The sequence below is a fragment of the Heteronotia binoei genome, chromosome 13 (genome assembly GCF_032191835.1).
Source record: "Heteronotia binoei isolate CCM8104 ecotype False Entrance Well chromosome 13, APGP_CSIRO_Hbin_v1, whole genome shotgun sequence".
Lineage (NCBI taxonomy): Eukaryota > Metazoa > Chordata > Lepidosauria > Squamata > Gekkonidae > Heteronotia > Heteronotia binoei.
Window position 1 is genome coordinate 24,041,321 of NC_083235.1, and position 17,543 is coordinate 24,058,863.

Consider the following 17,543-nt stretch of genomic DNA (forward strand, 5'->3'; position numbering starts at 1 on the left):
TGTCATTTCACACTACAGGTAGGTGAACAGTTCTGCGATTGCTCTCATCATGCAAAAAACCAAACCAACCAGGAATCGGCAAGGAAAAACTTGTATTGCAGAGAGCAAGATTCTAACCCTGCCCATCTCTGTGCTGTGCTAGTTTTATACTTAGATCAGGGGTGTCAAACATGCAATCAGGCCCCTGGAGGGCTCCAATCAGGCCCTCAAGCAACTCACATCTGCTTCCTTCTCTCTTGCTTCTTTCTGCATCACAGCTTGCTTTACCAGGCTTGCTCAATCCAGCTACAGAGCAAAGCCTCTATTTTCTCCATTGGTTGACCAGCACATGAAGCAACTTATGTACAAAAGCTTGCAATGCCCAACCAATTCATGTTTTCACCTGGGTCTTAGGCTCAAAGCACTGACCATGAGATTTCTGTAATGAATGTCAATCAATCAAAAGTAGGTTTGAAACTTAACAGATACACACCTGCACAACACCTGAACAGCCTACACAAGATTGCTACGGCACAAACACTGTCTCCAGATTTTGATGCAATAATTCAGAGCAAGAGGTGTCAGTTATCAGAAACTGTTAAATAAACAAAGTATTGGAGAGTGCTAATCTTTTAAGTTTTTTTAAAAAAATCTTTAATTGTGTTTGTCTGTGTCCTTTATAAAGTTTCCATATCCAGAACTGGCATTATATTTTATAACGCACATGGCCTGGCCCAACAAGGTCTCATTTATGTCAGAGCCAGCCCTCATAACAAATGAATTTGACACCCCAGACTTAGATAGCTTTCTTATGAATGCATATCATAGCCAAATGACACAATCCATTCTAGCTCTTAAAGATTCTGTCATTTCCTTCTGCTGCATCGGGAGACCAGGTTTAAGGACTTCTCTGCCTGGAACTGCAACCACAATACAGGCCATACCTGGGGGCATGTGTGTTTATCTGGACCTCGGGGCTTCCCATGTCCCACAATAACCCCTCTGTAAGGTCTCTGGAGAAAGTCTAGATTATCCTGGGGGTTGGACTAGATGACTCTGGAGGTCCCTTCCAACTCTATGATTCTATGATTAAAGACCACTCCTAAGGGATGCCTTGTATCTAAGCAATCTGTCAGTCCTTTCAGTCCCAGAGTGGGAAAACCCAGTTCTTCAACACAAGGAAAGGGCAGGCCCACCTGCATTGCTGAATCAACAAAGGATCCAGACCAGGCTACACCTCCATGCCTTTCCCTCAACACCATAAAGAGAGACAAGGACACCTGCGAGATGGAAGGGCATCCTGTCCTGATACAGCTAGTGCAGAGGTGGCCAAACTGCGGCTTGGGAACCACATGTGGCTCTTTTACACATACTGTGTTGCTCTTGAAGCCCCCACCACCCTGTTGGCCAGCTTGGAGAATGCATTTAAAGTTGCTTTCTTTCCACCTCTCCTTCCCCCCCACATCTATCTGCCTCCTGTCTTGCAGCTTTCAAACATCTGACATTCATGTCTTGCGGCTCTCAAACACTGGACGTTTATTCTGTATGGCTCTTATGTTAAGCAAGTTTGGCCACCTCTGTGCTATTCACAAAAGAACATTAATGGAAACAGAGAGCTCCAGCAACAAACCCTGAAAGCACCATGCTAAGTGATAAGGCTGAAGATGCTACTGGTATCTTCTTCCAGTTCAGCACCTCAGGCCCCAGGCGTACCTCCAAGTTAGCAGTGAGCTGAAGAATTAAGCTGGGTTGGCAGTTTTTATTGGCCAACTCTTGCAGTTTCTCCATCATGGCAGAAAGAAGGCTGTCGGCCATGTAGGTGTTGAAAGTGTCTGACCCAGTGATGAATTCCCTGAGGAGAACAAAAGGAAACACATGCAAAGATTAAGATAAGAGTCACATCTGAACCCATCCACCTCTTTTCAGGATTCTGTGACTGGCTGGTCTTGCCAGAACATACACATCACCTAATGGCCACCTATATAAAACATGTGGAGACAGGTTTTGCCACAGCAATTACAATCCATAACTATAGGAGAACCAGAACTGTCTTACGCCTATGGCTATATAACAAGGAATCTGTTAGCCAAATCTTGCGTCACCCATTGAAAATCACTTTTTTATAGCTGCCATGTAATGGCAGAACAAAAATGGCTTGAAGAAAGTATAACAGCGGCGCTGAGCTGGTTTTTTTTCCTGGAGACAGGGTGCCTGTAGCTGCAGAATGGCTATACTAAGAGCTGGTCTATTTTAAAAATGTAAGCTGGTCTACATGCCATGGCTTTCTCCAAAGAATTCTGAGAATTGTAGTTTGGAAGAGTGCTGGACATTCTGGTCTGGGATCTTACCATTCCACTGAACAAAGTCTGAAGCCTTCCTCCAGCCCTCACAGAAGGTCAGCTGAAGGAATAGCCACATAAATTGGAGGAAGTTCTTCTAGCTTAAGGTAGGAGATATGTCTCCACCAGAGAGTGCTAGCCCTTCTGATACAATAATAGCTGGAGGTCTTTGTGGGGAAAGCCACAACAATAAAACTGGATAAAGTTGTAGTATAGTTTTGCCTTCAGAATTATATTTATGTTGCTGGATCAAGCCAAACTTCTATCAAGACTAATGTTCTGTTATGGAAGAGAGCAATGGTCAAGATTCATTGCGTAATGTAATCTGCTGAGCAGATCAGTATGGCCTGCATGACACATGGAAATGCTCCCCTAATTTATGCATGGCCATTAGAATGACCCCCTTGCTCTCCCTTCTAGCTTGCACTAGAACATCATCGAGTAACGGTATACAGGGATTTTTTCTTTTGTAGAAGAAGCCCAGCAGGAGCTCCCCCATGCCTTCCCCAGCACACACACCACAGCAGGCACGCTGGAGAAGACTGAAGCCATTGGGGAGGCATTTAAATTGGCCTCCCCACACCTTTCCCAGCATGCCAGCCAGAGCCCTGCCCAGCCCAGCTGAAGGTCCGCTCCCGTGCGGCTCCCATCCTAAAACAAACAAACAAACCCCTGACATTATATCTGCACTTTGGAGCTTCCTGCTCAGAGCTATGCGCACACACACTTGAAGAGATATTTCCACATACTAAACACAAAGGGGGATGAAACAGTTCTCTTCTCACAGTTCCTTTGCCCGCCTCCCATCACGCCTGCTGGAGAGACAAACGTGTAACTCCACTGCATATGGGAGCGGGCATCAGGAATCCAAGAAAGAACAATGTCAAAGTAACTTTCTGCTTTGTAGCTGTGGAACTGTTAAAAGAAGCCAATGGAATGTCTGAGTTAACAACCTGAAATGTGATAATGGTTTAGGACTGCCATCACATCAGGGCTTGGATACCGAACTTTTCCAGGAGCAAGGAGAGGAAAGGTTTTTCTTTTTTTAACCAAGCTATTCCTGGGAGCCAAGAGCCCCCAAAAATCACCCCCTCTTGCAGGGTTTTTTTTTTAAAAAAAAATCTAGGTGAGATCCAAGCCCAATAGCTTCTTTTCCAGTGGTAATTCTCCAGAGTTTAAGATGCTGCAATAAGGCCCTTAGTGAGAAAGAATTCGGGCTTTTTTTGTAGCAGGAACTCCTTTGCATCTTAGGCCACACATCCCTGTTGTAGCCAATCCTCCAAGAGCTTACAGGGCTCTTCTTACAGCGTCTACTGTAAGCTCTTCGAGGATTGGCTACATCAGGGGTGTGTGGCTAATAAGCAAAGAAGTTCCTGCTACAAAAAAAGCCCTGAAGAATCCATGCTATTGTGTATACTAGGAATGGCTGTGCTGGGTAAGATGAATGAAACATGGTATGGAAAGCATTAATTAGTCTGGGCAACACCAGAGCTGCCATTTTGGAATGTTAAGACCTACAGCACTCCCAAGACTTACCATGGGTACTTCTCCAGCCAGTCTCCAAGGAAGCAACGCAGGTTGTGAGGAAACTCTTCACTGTAGCCATTGAACAGCTCTGGAGATATGTCGCAAACAAAGCTCCACAAGGCCATCTTGGAACTGGTCATCCACAGATGTAAAAGAAGAAGCTGGCAGTTACAACACAGCACAGAGAGGAAGTTACAGTATATTGGCCAACATGCGGTTACCCATCTACAACTCAGGCAGGTCCCACCTACAAGAGTTTCCACTTGGAAGGGGGCTGCACTCAATATTATAAACATCAATACAATCTAGGACTGTATTTACCGAGATAATCATTAAGTCGCAATAGAAGTGGAAAAGACCAGGGCCTGGGAGAAGACGATCCTGTGGCAGAACAGCTTTTCTATCTGTGGGGAACGGAAGGGAGAGTTTTGCCTATCTCTTCTGCTGCAAATTTGCTCCCGACGCTCTTCCTTTGAGTCCACTAGTTCACAGGAGCACAATTCTCAGGAGAAATGCAGTGAGGAGGGAAGCTGCCTTCCTGTATCACAACTTACAGTAATTCAGATGGCCAATTTGGGCCGACACAGGAACCCCCACATCTGGATTAAAAGGCATGTTCAAACACACACATCTGGGTCCCATCTTGCTCTCGCCCTTACCTCATCCTCCGCCATCACTATGCCACTTCAAAATGCTACCAGGTAGGAAAAAAAGCTAAAGGTAGTCCCCTGTGCAAGCACCAGTCGTTTCTGACTCTGGGGTGATGTCACATCACAACATTTTCATGGCAGACCTTTTGTTACATGGTGGTTTGCCATTGCCTTCCCCAGCCATCTACACTTTCCCCCCAGCAAGCTGGGTATTCATTTTACCAACCTCAGAAGGATGGAAAGCTGAGTCAACCTTGAGCCAGCTACCTGAGCCCAGCTTCCGCCAGGATCGAACTCAGGTCGTGAGCAGAGCTTGGACTGCAGTACTGCAGCTTATCGCTCTGCACCACAGGGCTCTCTACCAGGTAGTAGATGATAGCAAATCTTGGAAGTGATTCCTCGTTACCTTACCCAGCTGCCTGAACAGCTGGGGAGTGCCAGGAAAGCATCTCTCATGCACTTGAGTGGTATGACCGCTCCTCTGGGGCGTGCACAGCCTGCCCCTGTCCTGGCAGCAGGCCACACTCTGACCACCCCCAGGGTGCTTTCTACTATGCCAGCTTTTTTTTGCGACAGGAGGCTGCTGCCCCAAGCTGCCGGTGGGAATCCAGCCTACGCTCAGCTTAGGATCCAACCCAAAAGTCTGCTTTATGAAACCAATTCCACAAGGACGAGAAGGGCTATCAAAGCTATCTCTACAGACCAAACGTGACTCAGGCCAGAGCAAGTCACAAATAGTAGATAGGTGCTTTACAGAACAATGGGAGTCTCAGACGACCAGCTGGTGCATGTCCGTGGGCACCAGACAGCAAAGGAGGCTTGAGAGCTTCCCAAGCCTCCTTTGCTGTCTGGTGCCCACGGACATGCACCAGAGGAGATAATGAGTAATGGGCCAGAGGAGATAATGAGTAATGAGCCTGGAGGAGGCTATCCAACAGATAAGTATGTGCTTGCAAGTGTAATTAACAAGCAAGGCTAAATGTGTGTGTGCCAGCACAGAGTTTCAGAGGCTGAATACTGAATTGTAACAATTGTAAATATAAAAGACAAATGTAATCAATGTATTAATGTTACCATGGTGAGAATATGAATATGTAATATTGAAATGGATTGCAGCATGAGCTTAAAACTGAGGAGGGGTGTCACTTATATGTAAAAAGTCTTGACAGTTTTCTAGCACATGCTGGGAAAGCGAAACTGATCTGCCAGGTAGATCATCTAAATGACAGGAGGTGGCTGGGTGCCAGGTTGTATCAGCCCAGAGCAAAGTCAGCATGACTCAGCAGGAAGCTGATTGGTTACTTGATGTATAAATGTACAAAGTCACTTTACTATGTGTGGGTTATGGAAGTTGGAGAGCAGCGGAGCATTCTGTCGGATTGGAGAGTGAGAGGTGTAAATAAATTGTATATAGTGGTTTTTACACTACTGTGTGCAACCCTCATTCTTTGCGTCACTAAAGACCACCCTCTTAAGCTCGGGCGCATCAACATGGAGACCAAGTCACTTCTAAAAACTTGAACCACACTTGAAGAGGGGAAATAACTATATCTAGGGTTAGATGGGTGGCAACCCAAGAAAGGGTCTTCTTGGTCATGGCACCAAACCTATGGAACTCCCTATCCAGGAAGATTTACCTGTTCCCTTCTATCGTTGACCCCTTTTATTACTGGGTGAAGACTTTTCTGTTTTGCTTGTCATGCCCTCATTGGCTCTCCATGGCCCTCCTTCCCATTTGTGTGAGTTTCCACCACCATTACAATATGTGATAGTTGCCTTGGCTTTAGGAGACTGTGCCAATTCACAGAGGATAGGTGTATTAATGGGTATTAGCCAGAATAGCTATGCTGTTCAGAAGGACCATGCATATAACTTTATCCCTCGTGCCTTGCTTGCAGGCTTCTCAGGGATAACTGGTTGGCCGCTGCTTGAAACAGGATATAAAACTAGATGGAACTTTGGTCTGATCCGGCATGGCTACTCTTATGATCTTACAATCTAGCACAGGGGTGGTCAAACTTGCTTGATGAAAGAGTCACATAAGATAAACATCAGATGTCTGAGAGCCACAAGACGGATGGATGGATGGATGGAAGGAAGGAAGGAAGGAAGGAAGGAAGGAAGGAAGGAAGGAAGGAAGGAAGGAAGGAAGGAAAAGAGATGGGGGAGAGAGAGGTGGAAAGAAAGCACCTTTCAATTTAAATGCCTTCTCCAAGCCACCGGTTGGCTTCCTTAGAGAAGTGACTTAAAGAGAAAAATGCCTTCTCCAAGCCAGTCAATGGAGTGGTGGGGCTTCAAGAGCCACACAATGTCTGTGAAAGAGCCACATGTGGCTCCCAAGCCACAGTTTGGCCACCCCTGATCTAGCATTATGTTTGATGCTTCCACATCAGGAACGAAGGAAGGAACGAAGGAACAAAATCATGTGTTAAAAAAAAAAAGTCATGAGACTCAACTCTTGCATAACCCATGTTCCCGACACACCACTCCAGTAAGCTTTCTTTAATACATCAGCTATTCCTCTTGTCTCTTTTTTGGCCTTCCCCCTTTCTCTTCCTCCCCCTCTTTCATGCTTAGGGGGGAAAACCTGCAGGTCGGTGCCACATTTCCTTGAAAGGTGCGGTAAACTTTTCACTCTAGGCAAATATTTATACTGGGTTTTGAAATGTTATATAAAGTCCTTGACAAGATGCTGGATTTTAAAGGCTGCAGTCCGGCTCTCAAGTGTGCTCACGTTATTTGCTTTCAGTGGTGCAGGGCCAATATGGGAAGAGGTTGCTTTAATGATATAACAGCTCAGGTAAGAACCAGAAGCACCTCATCAAAGGATTCGGCTTAGCAGCAGTAAATCATTGGGCCCCGTACAGCCACCCCATGTGCAAACCAGGACTCATGTCTGGTTTGTTTCCTCCCACAACTCTTACACGGCTCCCCTCCCCCAACCCTTCACAGATGTACCAGTCCACTAATGGAATGCTGATTCAGCATCCAGCTTGACTACCACAATTCATAACAGAAGAGCTCTGCCAAATCAAGTCAAAGGTCCATCCTGTTCAGCATTCCCTGCAGCAATCAACCAGACATTTCCGGGAAGTTCACGAGTAAGATATACAAACAAAAGGCCAATGCAGAGCGAATGAGCGCTGCCAGCAGGCCTTCAAGCAATGTGTTTTCAGAACAGTGACAGCCGTGCCTCCTGCAGTACCTTTTGCATACCTAACACGGACGTCTTTTCACATCTGTGAAATGCTGCACAGTAGAAAACTCTATGGGTATACCTTGACATTTTAAATGGAAAAACGCAGGGGTGGAATTCTAGCAGGAGCTTATTTACATATTAGGCCACACACCCCTGATGTAGCCAATCCTTCAAGAGCTTACAGGGCTCTTTTTTCTAAGTTCTTGGAGGATTGGCTACATCAGGGGTATGTGGCCTAATATGGAAAGGAGCTCCTGTTAGAATTCCACCCCTGGAAAAAAAAGCACAACATACTAAGTCATAGATACACTGCAGTGAATGCATGAACACTGTTCACATTACATTAAACGCACGTAAGATCTGAATTCTTAATTTTTTGTTGTGCATGCACTTAATTCTTACATTATATTCGACGCTTGTGCAGGTGAATAGGCGATTTCAACCCCCTGTTTATCCAGACAGCGGTCCCCAGTTTTATTTGAAAAGTTTATGTAACCCTCTGCAGATATTATGCTGGCATTCCATTCAAGCAGAAGTCTACCAGCTAAGTGTATTAGGAGTGCATGGGTCCCCATTATGCATCCAATTCATACGATCACTGTATCATGACAACTGGGAAACGTGGATAATCTATACAGGTTGTGTCCCCAAGTTCTACAATCCAGTCCAGAGGAATGGAAGCTCTACCCACATGGAAAATCCACACATTTCCCAATCCACAGGATATGCAGTTGCACAAAATGTGTTCCTGAAACATGGTGGTTGGCCTTCCCCCTTCCATGCAAAAACAACATCAGTGTAGCTTCTGCAGAGTGCTTGTGTATTGGCTGATTTTTACAGACAGATGGACACATGTACATGCAGGATGTATATCATTCACTATCACATATGAACAGGGCTCTATGAAACCCATGCATAAAAGTATACTGCTGAATAGAAATCACCTTCCAAATATAAAAAATGTGGAATATGCATATACATTAAAGTCACTGACGCATACAATATTGACATACATTATGTGGAACCTTCTTGTATCTAATGGCTTTGGGCAGCAGGGGACTCATGCAGATAAAAAAATTCCACACAATGGGGATATATGGGGAATCTCCACATTTGCAGGAAAATGTGATTTAAAAAAGAAAAATCTGCAGTTTGAAAAAGAAGCCTATAGTGAAAAAAAATTCCACTGTCCGAGTCACATGGTTCCCACACCATGCCAAAAAATGCCCAAAATTGAACTAGCCATTTGGATCCCTTTTTCCTGGCAGGGGTTGGGGATTGCCCAGGAAGGGTTAAACAGCCATTTAAACAGCTGATGGGCAGACCCGCTGTCAGGTTTAAATAGCTAGCAGCTCTTTCAGCGATCTGTTTTGTTTCCCCTTCTTTGAAGAGGGGGAGTGAAACTGACCAGCAAAGTGGCTCACAGCCATTTAAACCTAACAGATGAGCTGTGGACCCTTGCTGCTCCGCTGCTAAGTTTAAATGGCCCAACCAGCCGCACTGGACAAACGTTCAGGGGCTCTGAACTGGGCCTAAAGGTAAAGGTAATCCCCTGTGCAAGCACCAGTCATTTTCGACTCTGGGGTGACGTTGCTTTCACAACGTTTTCACGGCAGACTTTTTTTTTACAGGGTGGTTTGCCATTGCCTTCCCCAGTCATCTACGCTTTCCCCCCAGCAAGCTGGGTACTCACTTTACCGACTTCAGAAGGTTGGAAGGCTGAGTCAACCTGGAGCTGGCTACCTGAACCAGCTTCCGCTGGGATCGAACTCAGGTCGTGAGCAAAGGGCTCCGACTGCAGTACTGAAGCTTTACCACTCTGCGCCATGGGGCTAGTTCATGGCAAATTTTGGCTCCTGAACTGGTTTGTGCCTGTCCCTAGCCAGTACAGAAGAAGTGGAGCCTGGTGTATCTTGCTTTTGTTCAAATAATAAAGCAACACATATCAGAGAACGCTAAAATATTGAGATTGGCATTTAGTTTTACATGAAGTCAGCCAAAGTCCGTTTCCACTGTGTCTATTTTCAGAATGCTCTAAAGAGATTTAAATTTGATTCCCATTAATCATAAGGAGAGAAACATCTTGGGCTGCAAAATGCTGTGCGATCGTTGCGTGCAATACAACTTTCGGCTGTTCAGACCGAAAAGATGACCTTTTCGAGGAATGTTAGCAGACATCAAGAGTGAGCAGTAAATAGGAAAGTGCACAGCAAACTTGCAGTTCTCTGAGATTCCATAGGAAAACATCAGAGCAAGCCTGAAGAATTTGCAAATTCAGTCCTAGGGCTGCCAGCTCTTGCTTGGGAAACTACTGAAAATGGACATGGGAGCCATGCTCAGGGAAGGTGGAGCTTGGGCAGGAGTCAGAAGCACAGCAGGGAGTCTGACTTCTGAAACCGCCATTTCCAAACAAAGAACTTCACTTGCGTTGCCAACCTCCAGGTGGGTGACAGGAGAAAACCCTAGGGTTCCGTGATAACCAGCCTCCAGAGAAGCATAAGGACACACAACACAAAACACACAACACAAAACACACTTATGGTATTACAAACATTCTCAGACAAACCATCTTATAAACATACCCCGATATACAGAACATCTAAAGTGAAAACAAAGGAAGGACACAATCTAGAAAGTTCATAATAAGCAATCCCACGTAGTCAACAATCAGTCCGTCCACATTCAAAGGAATCCTCGGTCCAGTGGCTCCTGAGGAAATCCGGTAGTGTTTCTGAATAGTCCCAATTCCAAATAGTATGTTATGTACACAGCATAGCACAGCAACAAGGTAGTACTTTATATTCCCTCATTTCACTAGAAGCTTTGACCAGCTTTCAATAACTCCATCAGAGCATGGCAAGATTCCAATTCTTTGCACACAATTCAGTTACAATTTTCAAAAAGTCTTGCCACGGAACCTTAGGGTTTTCTCTCGTCAACCTCCAGGTGGGGCCTGGAGATCTCCCAGAATTGCAAATCATCTCCAGACTACCAAAATCAGTTCCTCTGGATAAAAATGACTGCTTTGGCAGGTGGACTTTATGGCATCATACCTCATTGATGTCCCTACCCTCCTCAGGTTCCATACCCTAAATCTCCAGGTATTTTTCAGCCTGGAGCTGGCAACCCTAGAGGTGGATCCTACCATCTTTCAAGTAACCTTTTTCCAACTTAAGTGGCTCCTCCTTATGATTGGGAAAAGGTTCTTTAGGTAAGAGGAAGGCTTTAAACTTGAGCCTGAAAGAAAGGCGGGGTATAAATGTTTCCATAAATAAATCAATAAACTCTGCTCAGGAGAGTAATAGAATCCACCCTGCAACCTGAAGATCAGACTCTATGCTCAGTGCTGTTCCTTCATTCAAAAAAAATGACAAAGAAGCTTGACAAAAAAAAATGTCCAAAGAAGTGTTTAGACCAGAAAAAGGGTGAATACTCTGCTGAATCACATATTCCAACAGTAGCCATCCATGGCACACCTATAGCTAAGGGGGTTACAGGGCTTTTTTTTAGCAGGAATGCACAAGAATGCAGTTCTGGCTGGCTTGGTATCGGGGGATGTGGCCTAATATGCAAATGAGTTACTGTGGGGCTTTTCCTACAAAAAAACCCCTGTACGGAACAATGGTGATGTCAAGGTGTGTGGCCTAATATGCAAATGAGTTCCTGCTGGAGACTGAGGCTCTAAGATTCAGAGTGGAGGGCAGGGTATAAATCCAATATCATCTTCTATCTTCTTCTATTGTCAGCCCTAAAGGTGGCACATGATCTCAGAAAGTGCCGTCAAGACACAGCTGACTTATGGCGATGCTGTAGAGCTTCCAAGGGAAGAGACACCCAGAGACCCTGATTTCCTTGGTGGTCTCCCATCTGAGTACTACAACGACTGACCCTGCTTAGCTTCTAAGACCTGGGCTAACCTCGGCCATCCAAGACAGAGCTAAAGTAGTATTGCCCTCCTTAAATCAGAGAGGGTGAAGAAAGGGAAGTGCATGAATCCAAGAAAGAGCAAAAACTAGACATGCCACAGAAAGAGGAAGTGGCAACCAACCTGTGATTGACGGAAGAGAAGAACATAATACTAACCAAACAGAAAGAAGGGAGGGACGAATCGTCTAAGGTTTCTAAATAAACAACCAAGCCAGATATCTTCACAGGAAATCTCTAGGCGTGGGACACTAACTTACAAAGTGACTCTGAGGATCAAACGTTACATCATGCAGCAACTGTGGGAGTTTATTTTTCTGGTGTGGGAGACGAGGAGAAGACAGTGCTTAACCCTTCTGTGGAATGCCATGAACCCTCCTCTGTGCAAGCTACTCTTACACCTGAAGGAGTTTTGGCCCCACATATAATGTGGGTAGGAAGTTCCAAAGCAAACAAAATGCTAGGGAAAGAATTAAGCAGATACTCTGTATTTACCCCAAATGAGACGAATTCTCCCCCCACCCCCTGTGTGCCATCAAGAAAAAAAGAGTGGGTCATCTTACATTCATATAAGTTAAAATACATTTTAAAAAACAAAACAAAAAACCCAACAACAACACTTCTTTGAGTATAACCTTTTCAGGGGAGTCATTCTTACACTCAAGGTGGTCTTCCTTGCTGGGGGAGGAAGAGAAACAGGCAAACCTGCTCTTGCTATGTTAGGGTTGCCAAGTCCAATTTAAGAAATATCTGGGGACTTTGGGGGTGGAGCCAAGATCAAGGCTGTGACAACATCATTGAACTCCAAAGGGAGTTCTGGCCATCACATTTAAAGAGACAGCACACCTTTTCAATGCCTTCCTTCCATAGGAAATAATGAAGGATAGGGGCACCTTCTTTGGGGACTCATAGAATTGGACCCCCTGGTCCAATCTTTTTGAAACTTGGGGGGGGGGGTATTTTGGGGAGAGCCACTAGATGCTATACCAAAAATTTGGTGCCTCTACCTCAAACAACAGCGCCCCCAAAGCCCCAGATACCCGCGGATCAATTCTCCATGATTTTCTATGGGAATAAATCTCCATAGGGAATAACAGAGTTCCCGGCAGACATTTCCCTCCCCTCCCCCCGCTTTCTGACGCCCCTGAAGTGGAGGGAGGGCCTCCAAACCGGGGAATCTCCTGCCCCCACCTGGGAATTGGCAACCCTATGCTATGTAGAATGGGTGTTTATTCTGGAGCGAAAGTACAGGGCTGCCGTGTTAGCTAGGCAACCTAAAAGGGAATGTGCTTGCAAGAGAAACAACAGTCCAAAGTGCAGATCTGGGTACGGCTGGTTCTGAAAGATCGCTCTACCAGGTCAAGAAAGCCAATGAGAAATCCAGACTGTTTCCTTAAGGACAACAGGCTACAGTCAAGGCCACCCTGGATCTGGATAGCCCAAGATAGCCCAATCTTGTCAGAATTTCGAACCTAAGGAGGGCTGGCCCTGATTACTATTTGGGTGGGAAACTATCGACTTATTTATCGTATGGCACAGCTACACACAGGAAGTTTGTAGTAATATAAAATACGTAACCAAGTTGGTACAATAAGTACACACACCAATTGGGCAAACCCCCTAAATAGTAATATCTACATTTTCAACCCCCTCCGTTGCAGCTGGGGAAAGTTCAACATTCTCCAAAAATGACATGGAGTGTGTCTGCTACAACACTTAGAATCTACAACAAGCTCTCCCTCCCCCCCCTTTCCTCCCCAAGGAAGGAGCCTCAGCAAATGGAGAAAATAGAGGCTTTGCTCTATAGCTCCTGTGCAATTGAGCAAGCCTTGCAAAGCAAACTGTGATGCAGAAAGAAGCAAGAGAGAGGGAGAAGGAAGCAGATGACAGCCAGTCACTTGGGGACCTGATAGGAGTCTTCTGGGGGCCTGATTCGGCCCCTGAGCCACATGTTTGACACCCCTGTCTTAGATGCTCAGCTTTGGGGTTGCTGTATAGTACCAAGGAATATGATGCTTCAGTGTGGCTCAGTCATAAAGGAAATCTGGACACAGAGGCAGGCAACGGCAAACCACCAGTCTGAACAAACTCTTGCTTTGAAAATCCTACAGGGTCTCTGACTTGATGGCCAAAAAAAGAAAAAAGTCCAGGCTGGAAAGTTCTAAAGGCTTCTTACAAAGCACGGTACCCTGATATTTCACTTTATTTAGAAGAGTACTTTGCGTAGGTGAGGCACACTTTCCTCCCCCCTATTCAAATCAAAGGCACACCTCAATCCACGGTGCACGTTTGACTCTACAGCTAAGCCAGCCCTGTGTATCATCCTGCCAAGCTCTTACCATATCTCTGCAACTAGCTAAAACCATCTGTAGTGCCAGGGCTTATGTGTTAGCTTGTCTGCCTAAGTCCCTGCAAGAGCTTCTGTTTACATTTAAAGGGTGATAACAGCCAGCTGAACAGCATTAGACCTTAGCTGGTAATTAGTGGCTCTCTGGGATGGTTAAAGGAGGAGATTTTTCTTCCTTGTACAGCTTGCGTGCTAGCTTAGGCAAGGGGTTGATGCGGCCTTAGGGTCACTGAAGTGAATGTTTTGGAATCCTGGAAGACTCTGTCAGACAGTCCCAGAGGAGGAGTTGCCCTGTGAAGCTCTGGACTTTTAACTGTCTACAATTGGCTTGTTGCCAAGGTAGTTTAGCTAGTTATAAAAGATTTTTGTTATTTTCTTTACACTGTGTGTTGCGGAATGCCTGTGAACCCTGAATAAATCTTGTTTGAACTTTTGTTCCAGTGTCTGTGTCAGTGGCTTGCAGAAGGGACCAGTTGCCTTTCGGACTTACCAAAGAGTGCTCCTGTGAGTGAATACCTCAAGTCTCTCCCTATTAATATGAAAATTATTGACCCTTCTAGAAGGAACAGGGTGCACTGGGCTCTAGAACTTCGAATACCTGGTCTGGTGGCAGCTTATGTGGGGGAAGGTAGCAGAGCTCTGCCTCCTTTTATGGGATAAATTCTAAAGGGCCCTGTTAGCAGGGTTCCAAGACTGGTCTCCTCACAGGAAGCTAGGAAGAGTGCTCAAGGGGAACCAGGGGCTGAGGGGCTCTACACCATTGGCAATCAAAGTAGTAAAATTCTCCTTTTTTCGTTCCAATGGTATACTGACTAATTTGAAATTACAGAACCTAAATGAAACATTCCCTAATCTCCTGGTGGTAACTGTATTTCCCAGCCTACAGGAGGAAAAGTAGTTGGGTGGAAGGAAGGGCCCAATTTTAATTGGAGGACGAATATCAATGCGGAAGAAAGCAGAAGAGAAATACTCAAGCATCTTCTCTCCCCAACCTCCAGTTCCTCTGTCAGTCTTTTGCAACTATTTTGCATCTAAAAATACATCGGGGGACTGCTTATGCATCACCTGCAAATGTTTTATATTGGCCCACAGAGACACATTTCCCAAGTTATAAGCATGCCAACAAGAGAGGTTGACTTTGGCACAGTGTTTGCCAATGGGCTGCCCATGGGTGCCATGGCACCCATGAATACCTTTCCTGGAACCCAAGTATTTTTAGACAGGTCACAGACCACTGTAGGACAGACAGGGTTGCCAGCTCCAGGTTATGATATACCTGGAGATTTGGGGGTGGAGCCTGTGGAGGGCAGGGTTTGGGGAGGGGAGGGACTCCAAACGGTGCAGTGCCATAGAACCCACCCTCCAAAGCAGCCATTTTCTCTGCAGGAAGTAACCTCTGTTGTCTGGAGATCAGTTGTAATTCTGGGGGATCTCCAGACCCCAGATGAAGGCTGGCAACCCTACAAGGAAACTGAAGTGTAGGGAACAAGAGGAGTAAATATTAAAAATACACTGGGAAGGAGTCAGAGACAGAATAAAACCAACACCGTAGCAGCAGCTCTCTGCACAACCAATCAGATTGCCAGTGGACAATCAGAAGCCCTATTGGGCAAGAGCCCATGTGGCCCAACCTACTTTCTAAAAATACTTGCTGGGTGCCAGGAAAGGTGTTGGTAGGCATTATGGTGCCCCAGGCACCACATGGGAGTCCCCTGATGTAAAGACACATACATGCTGTGGGGGAGGGGGAGCAAATGGCCATCAGAAAACACATTGGTGGCTACCACAGCCCAACGTGGGATGCCACATTGAAGATCACCAAGATACACTTCCAGTGGTTTTCCCTCCTTGCTAGAATCCATGACAGTTTAACTGTGTTGTTTTCTGTCATAGTAACACACAATACCTGCTCTTGAAGCATGGTTTTAATAGTAAGAGGAAGACCGGGTGTTAGTCACTTTTGCTTGAATGTTTTGGAAAAACTTAGAGATGGGAAACATTCTCACATCTCTTCAGGCTTACTTAAATTAGTTGGGATAAATTGTCTTGGGACTGTTTGAAAGTAAACTTCATGAGGTAGCTTGGCTGGAGAGACAAGGGTTGGGGCATGTTCTCAAGATTATTCAATGCAGAATATCTTACATTTTTTTTCTGTTTATTTTATGTTTTTAAACTGTTTTAAACATTCCATAAGTATTTATATTTTAAATGCTTTATCTCAAATATTTAAATGTTTTGTTTTAATGTCGGGATCCTAAATTGGGTGGAAAATAGGGTTACTAGCTCCAGGTTGGGAAATACTTGGAGATTTGGGGGGTGGAGCCTGAAGAGGGCAGGGTTTGGGGAGGGGAGGACTTCAGTGGGGTACAATGCCATACAGCCCACCTTCCAAAGCGGCCGTTTTCTCCAGAGGAACTGATCTCTGTCACCTGGAGATCAGTTGTAATAGCGGGAGATCTCCAGTCACCACCTGGTGGCTGGCAACCCTAGTGAAAACATGGTACAGAAATGTTTTAAATAATAAAAAAATATCCCCCAAAGTAAACAGCCCAGCCCATCTCACCAGGGCAGGAGGTGCTTCAGAAGACTCGAGAAGGCATCACCTTTAGGTCTGTAGGAAACACCCATTCAGATACAGAAGCCCTCATCCTAGGATGATGTTTGACTTGGGACCTCCCAAACTTCTGAAATAGCCACCCATGTTAGCCATTCTGTGGTGATGCCCACTCACCCCTACACAAAACTCCTCAAGGGCCCAAGACTCAATTTTGGGAACCCCTGTTATGCATGGGATAGAGAAGGTAAAGAAAGAAGTACTTTTCTCCCTTTCTTACAATATAAGAACTCATGGACACTCAATTAAATTGTTCAGCAGTAGGCTTAGAACAGATACAAGGAATTACTTTTTTATCTAAAGAGTACTTAACATGTGGAATTCACTGCCTCAGGAAGTGGTGGTGGCGACAACCATAGACAGCTTCAAGTGGATGAACATGGATCAGAGGTCCATCAGTGGTAATTAGCCACAAGGTATTGATAAACACTACATCTGGGGGGCCACAGTGGGAAGGCTTCTTGAGTTCTGTCCCCACTGTTGGACCTCCTGATGACACCTGGGTTTTGGCTACTCCGTGATACAGTGTTGTACCAGATGGGCCACTAGCCTGATCCAATATGGCTTCCCTTATGTTCTTACCTCACTGTATGTAGTAGATATGAAAAAAAAAACCTGGCAAATATCTAACCGTTCTGTACACAGAACACAATTTTTTTCTGCAATCTCTTCCTACATCCAGAAGGAGGGGCTATGGCTTGGTAGTAGAGCATCTGCTTAGCATGCTGAAGGCCCCAGGTTCAATCCCTGACAGGATCAGGTAGTAGGTGAGGTGAAAGACCTCCACCACAGACCCTAGAGAGCTGCTGCCATGGGTTTTTTGTTGAAAAAGCCCAGCAGGAACTCATTTGCATATTAGGCCACACCCCTGACACCTTTGTTTCAGACAGGGTTTTTGTAGAAAAAGCCCAGCAGGAACTTATTTACATATTAGGCTACACCCCCTGACACCAAGCCAGCTGGA

The 17,543-nt window shown here is 45.4% G+C and overlaps 1 protein-coding gene across 1 annotated transcript in view; it reads right to left on the reverse strand.

Annotated features, from left to right (window-relative positions):
* Positions 1-17,543, reverse strand: part of STAT6 (signal transducer and activator of transcription 6) — an 84,119-nt gene that overhangs the window by 44,742 nt on the left and 21,834 nt on the right. Inside the window, exons 2-3 of the mRNA XM_060253310.1 lie at positions 3,855-3,977; positions 1,693-1,831 (exon numbers count right to left, since the gene is read on the reverse strand). Coding sequence (XP_060109293.1) covers positions 1,693-1,831; positions 3,855-3,970 — 255 coding nt within the window. The 5' untranslated portion in view covers positions 3,971-3,977. The remainder of the gene's footprint in view (positions 1-1,692; positions 1,832-3,854; positions 3,978-17,543) is intronic.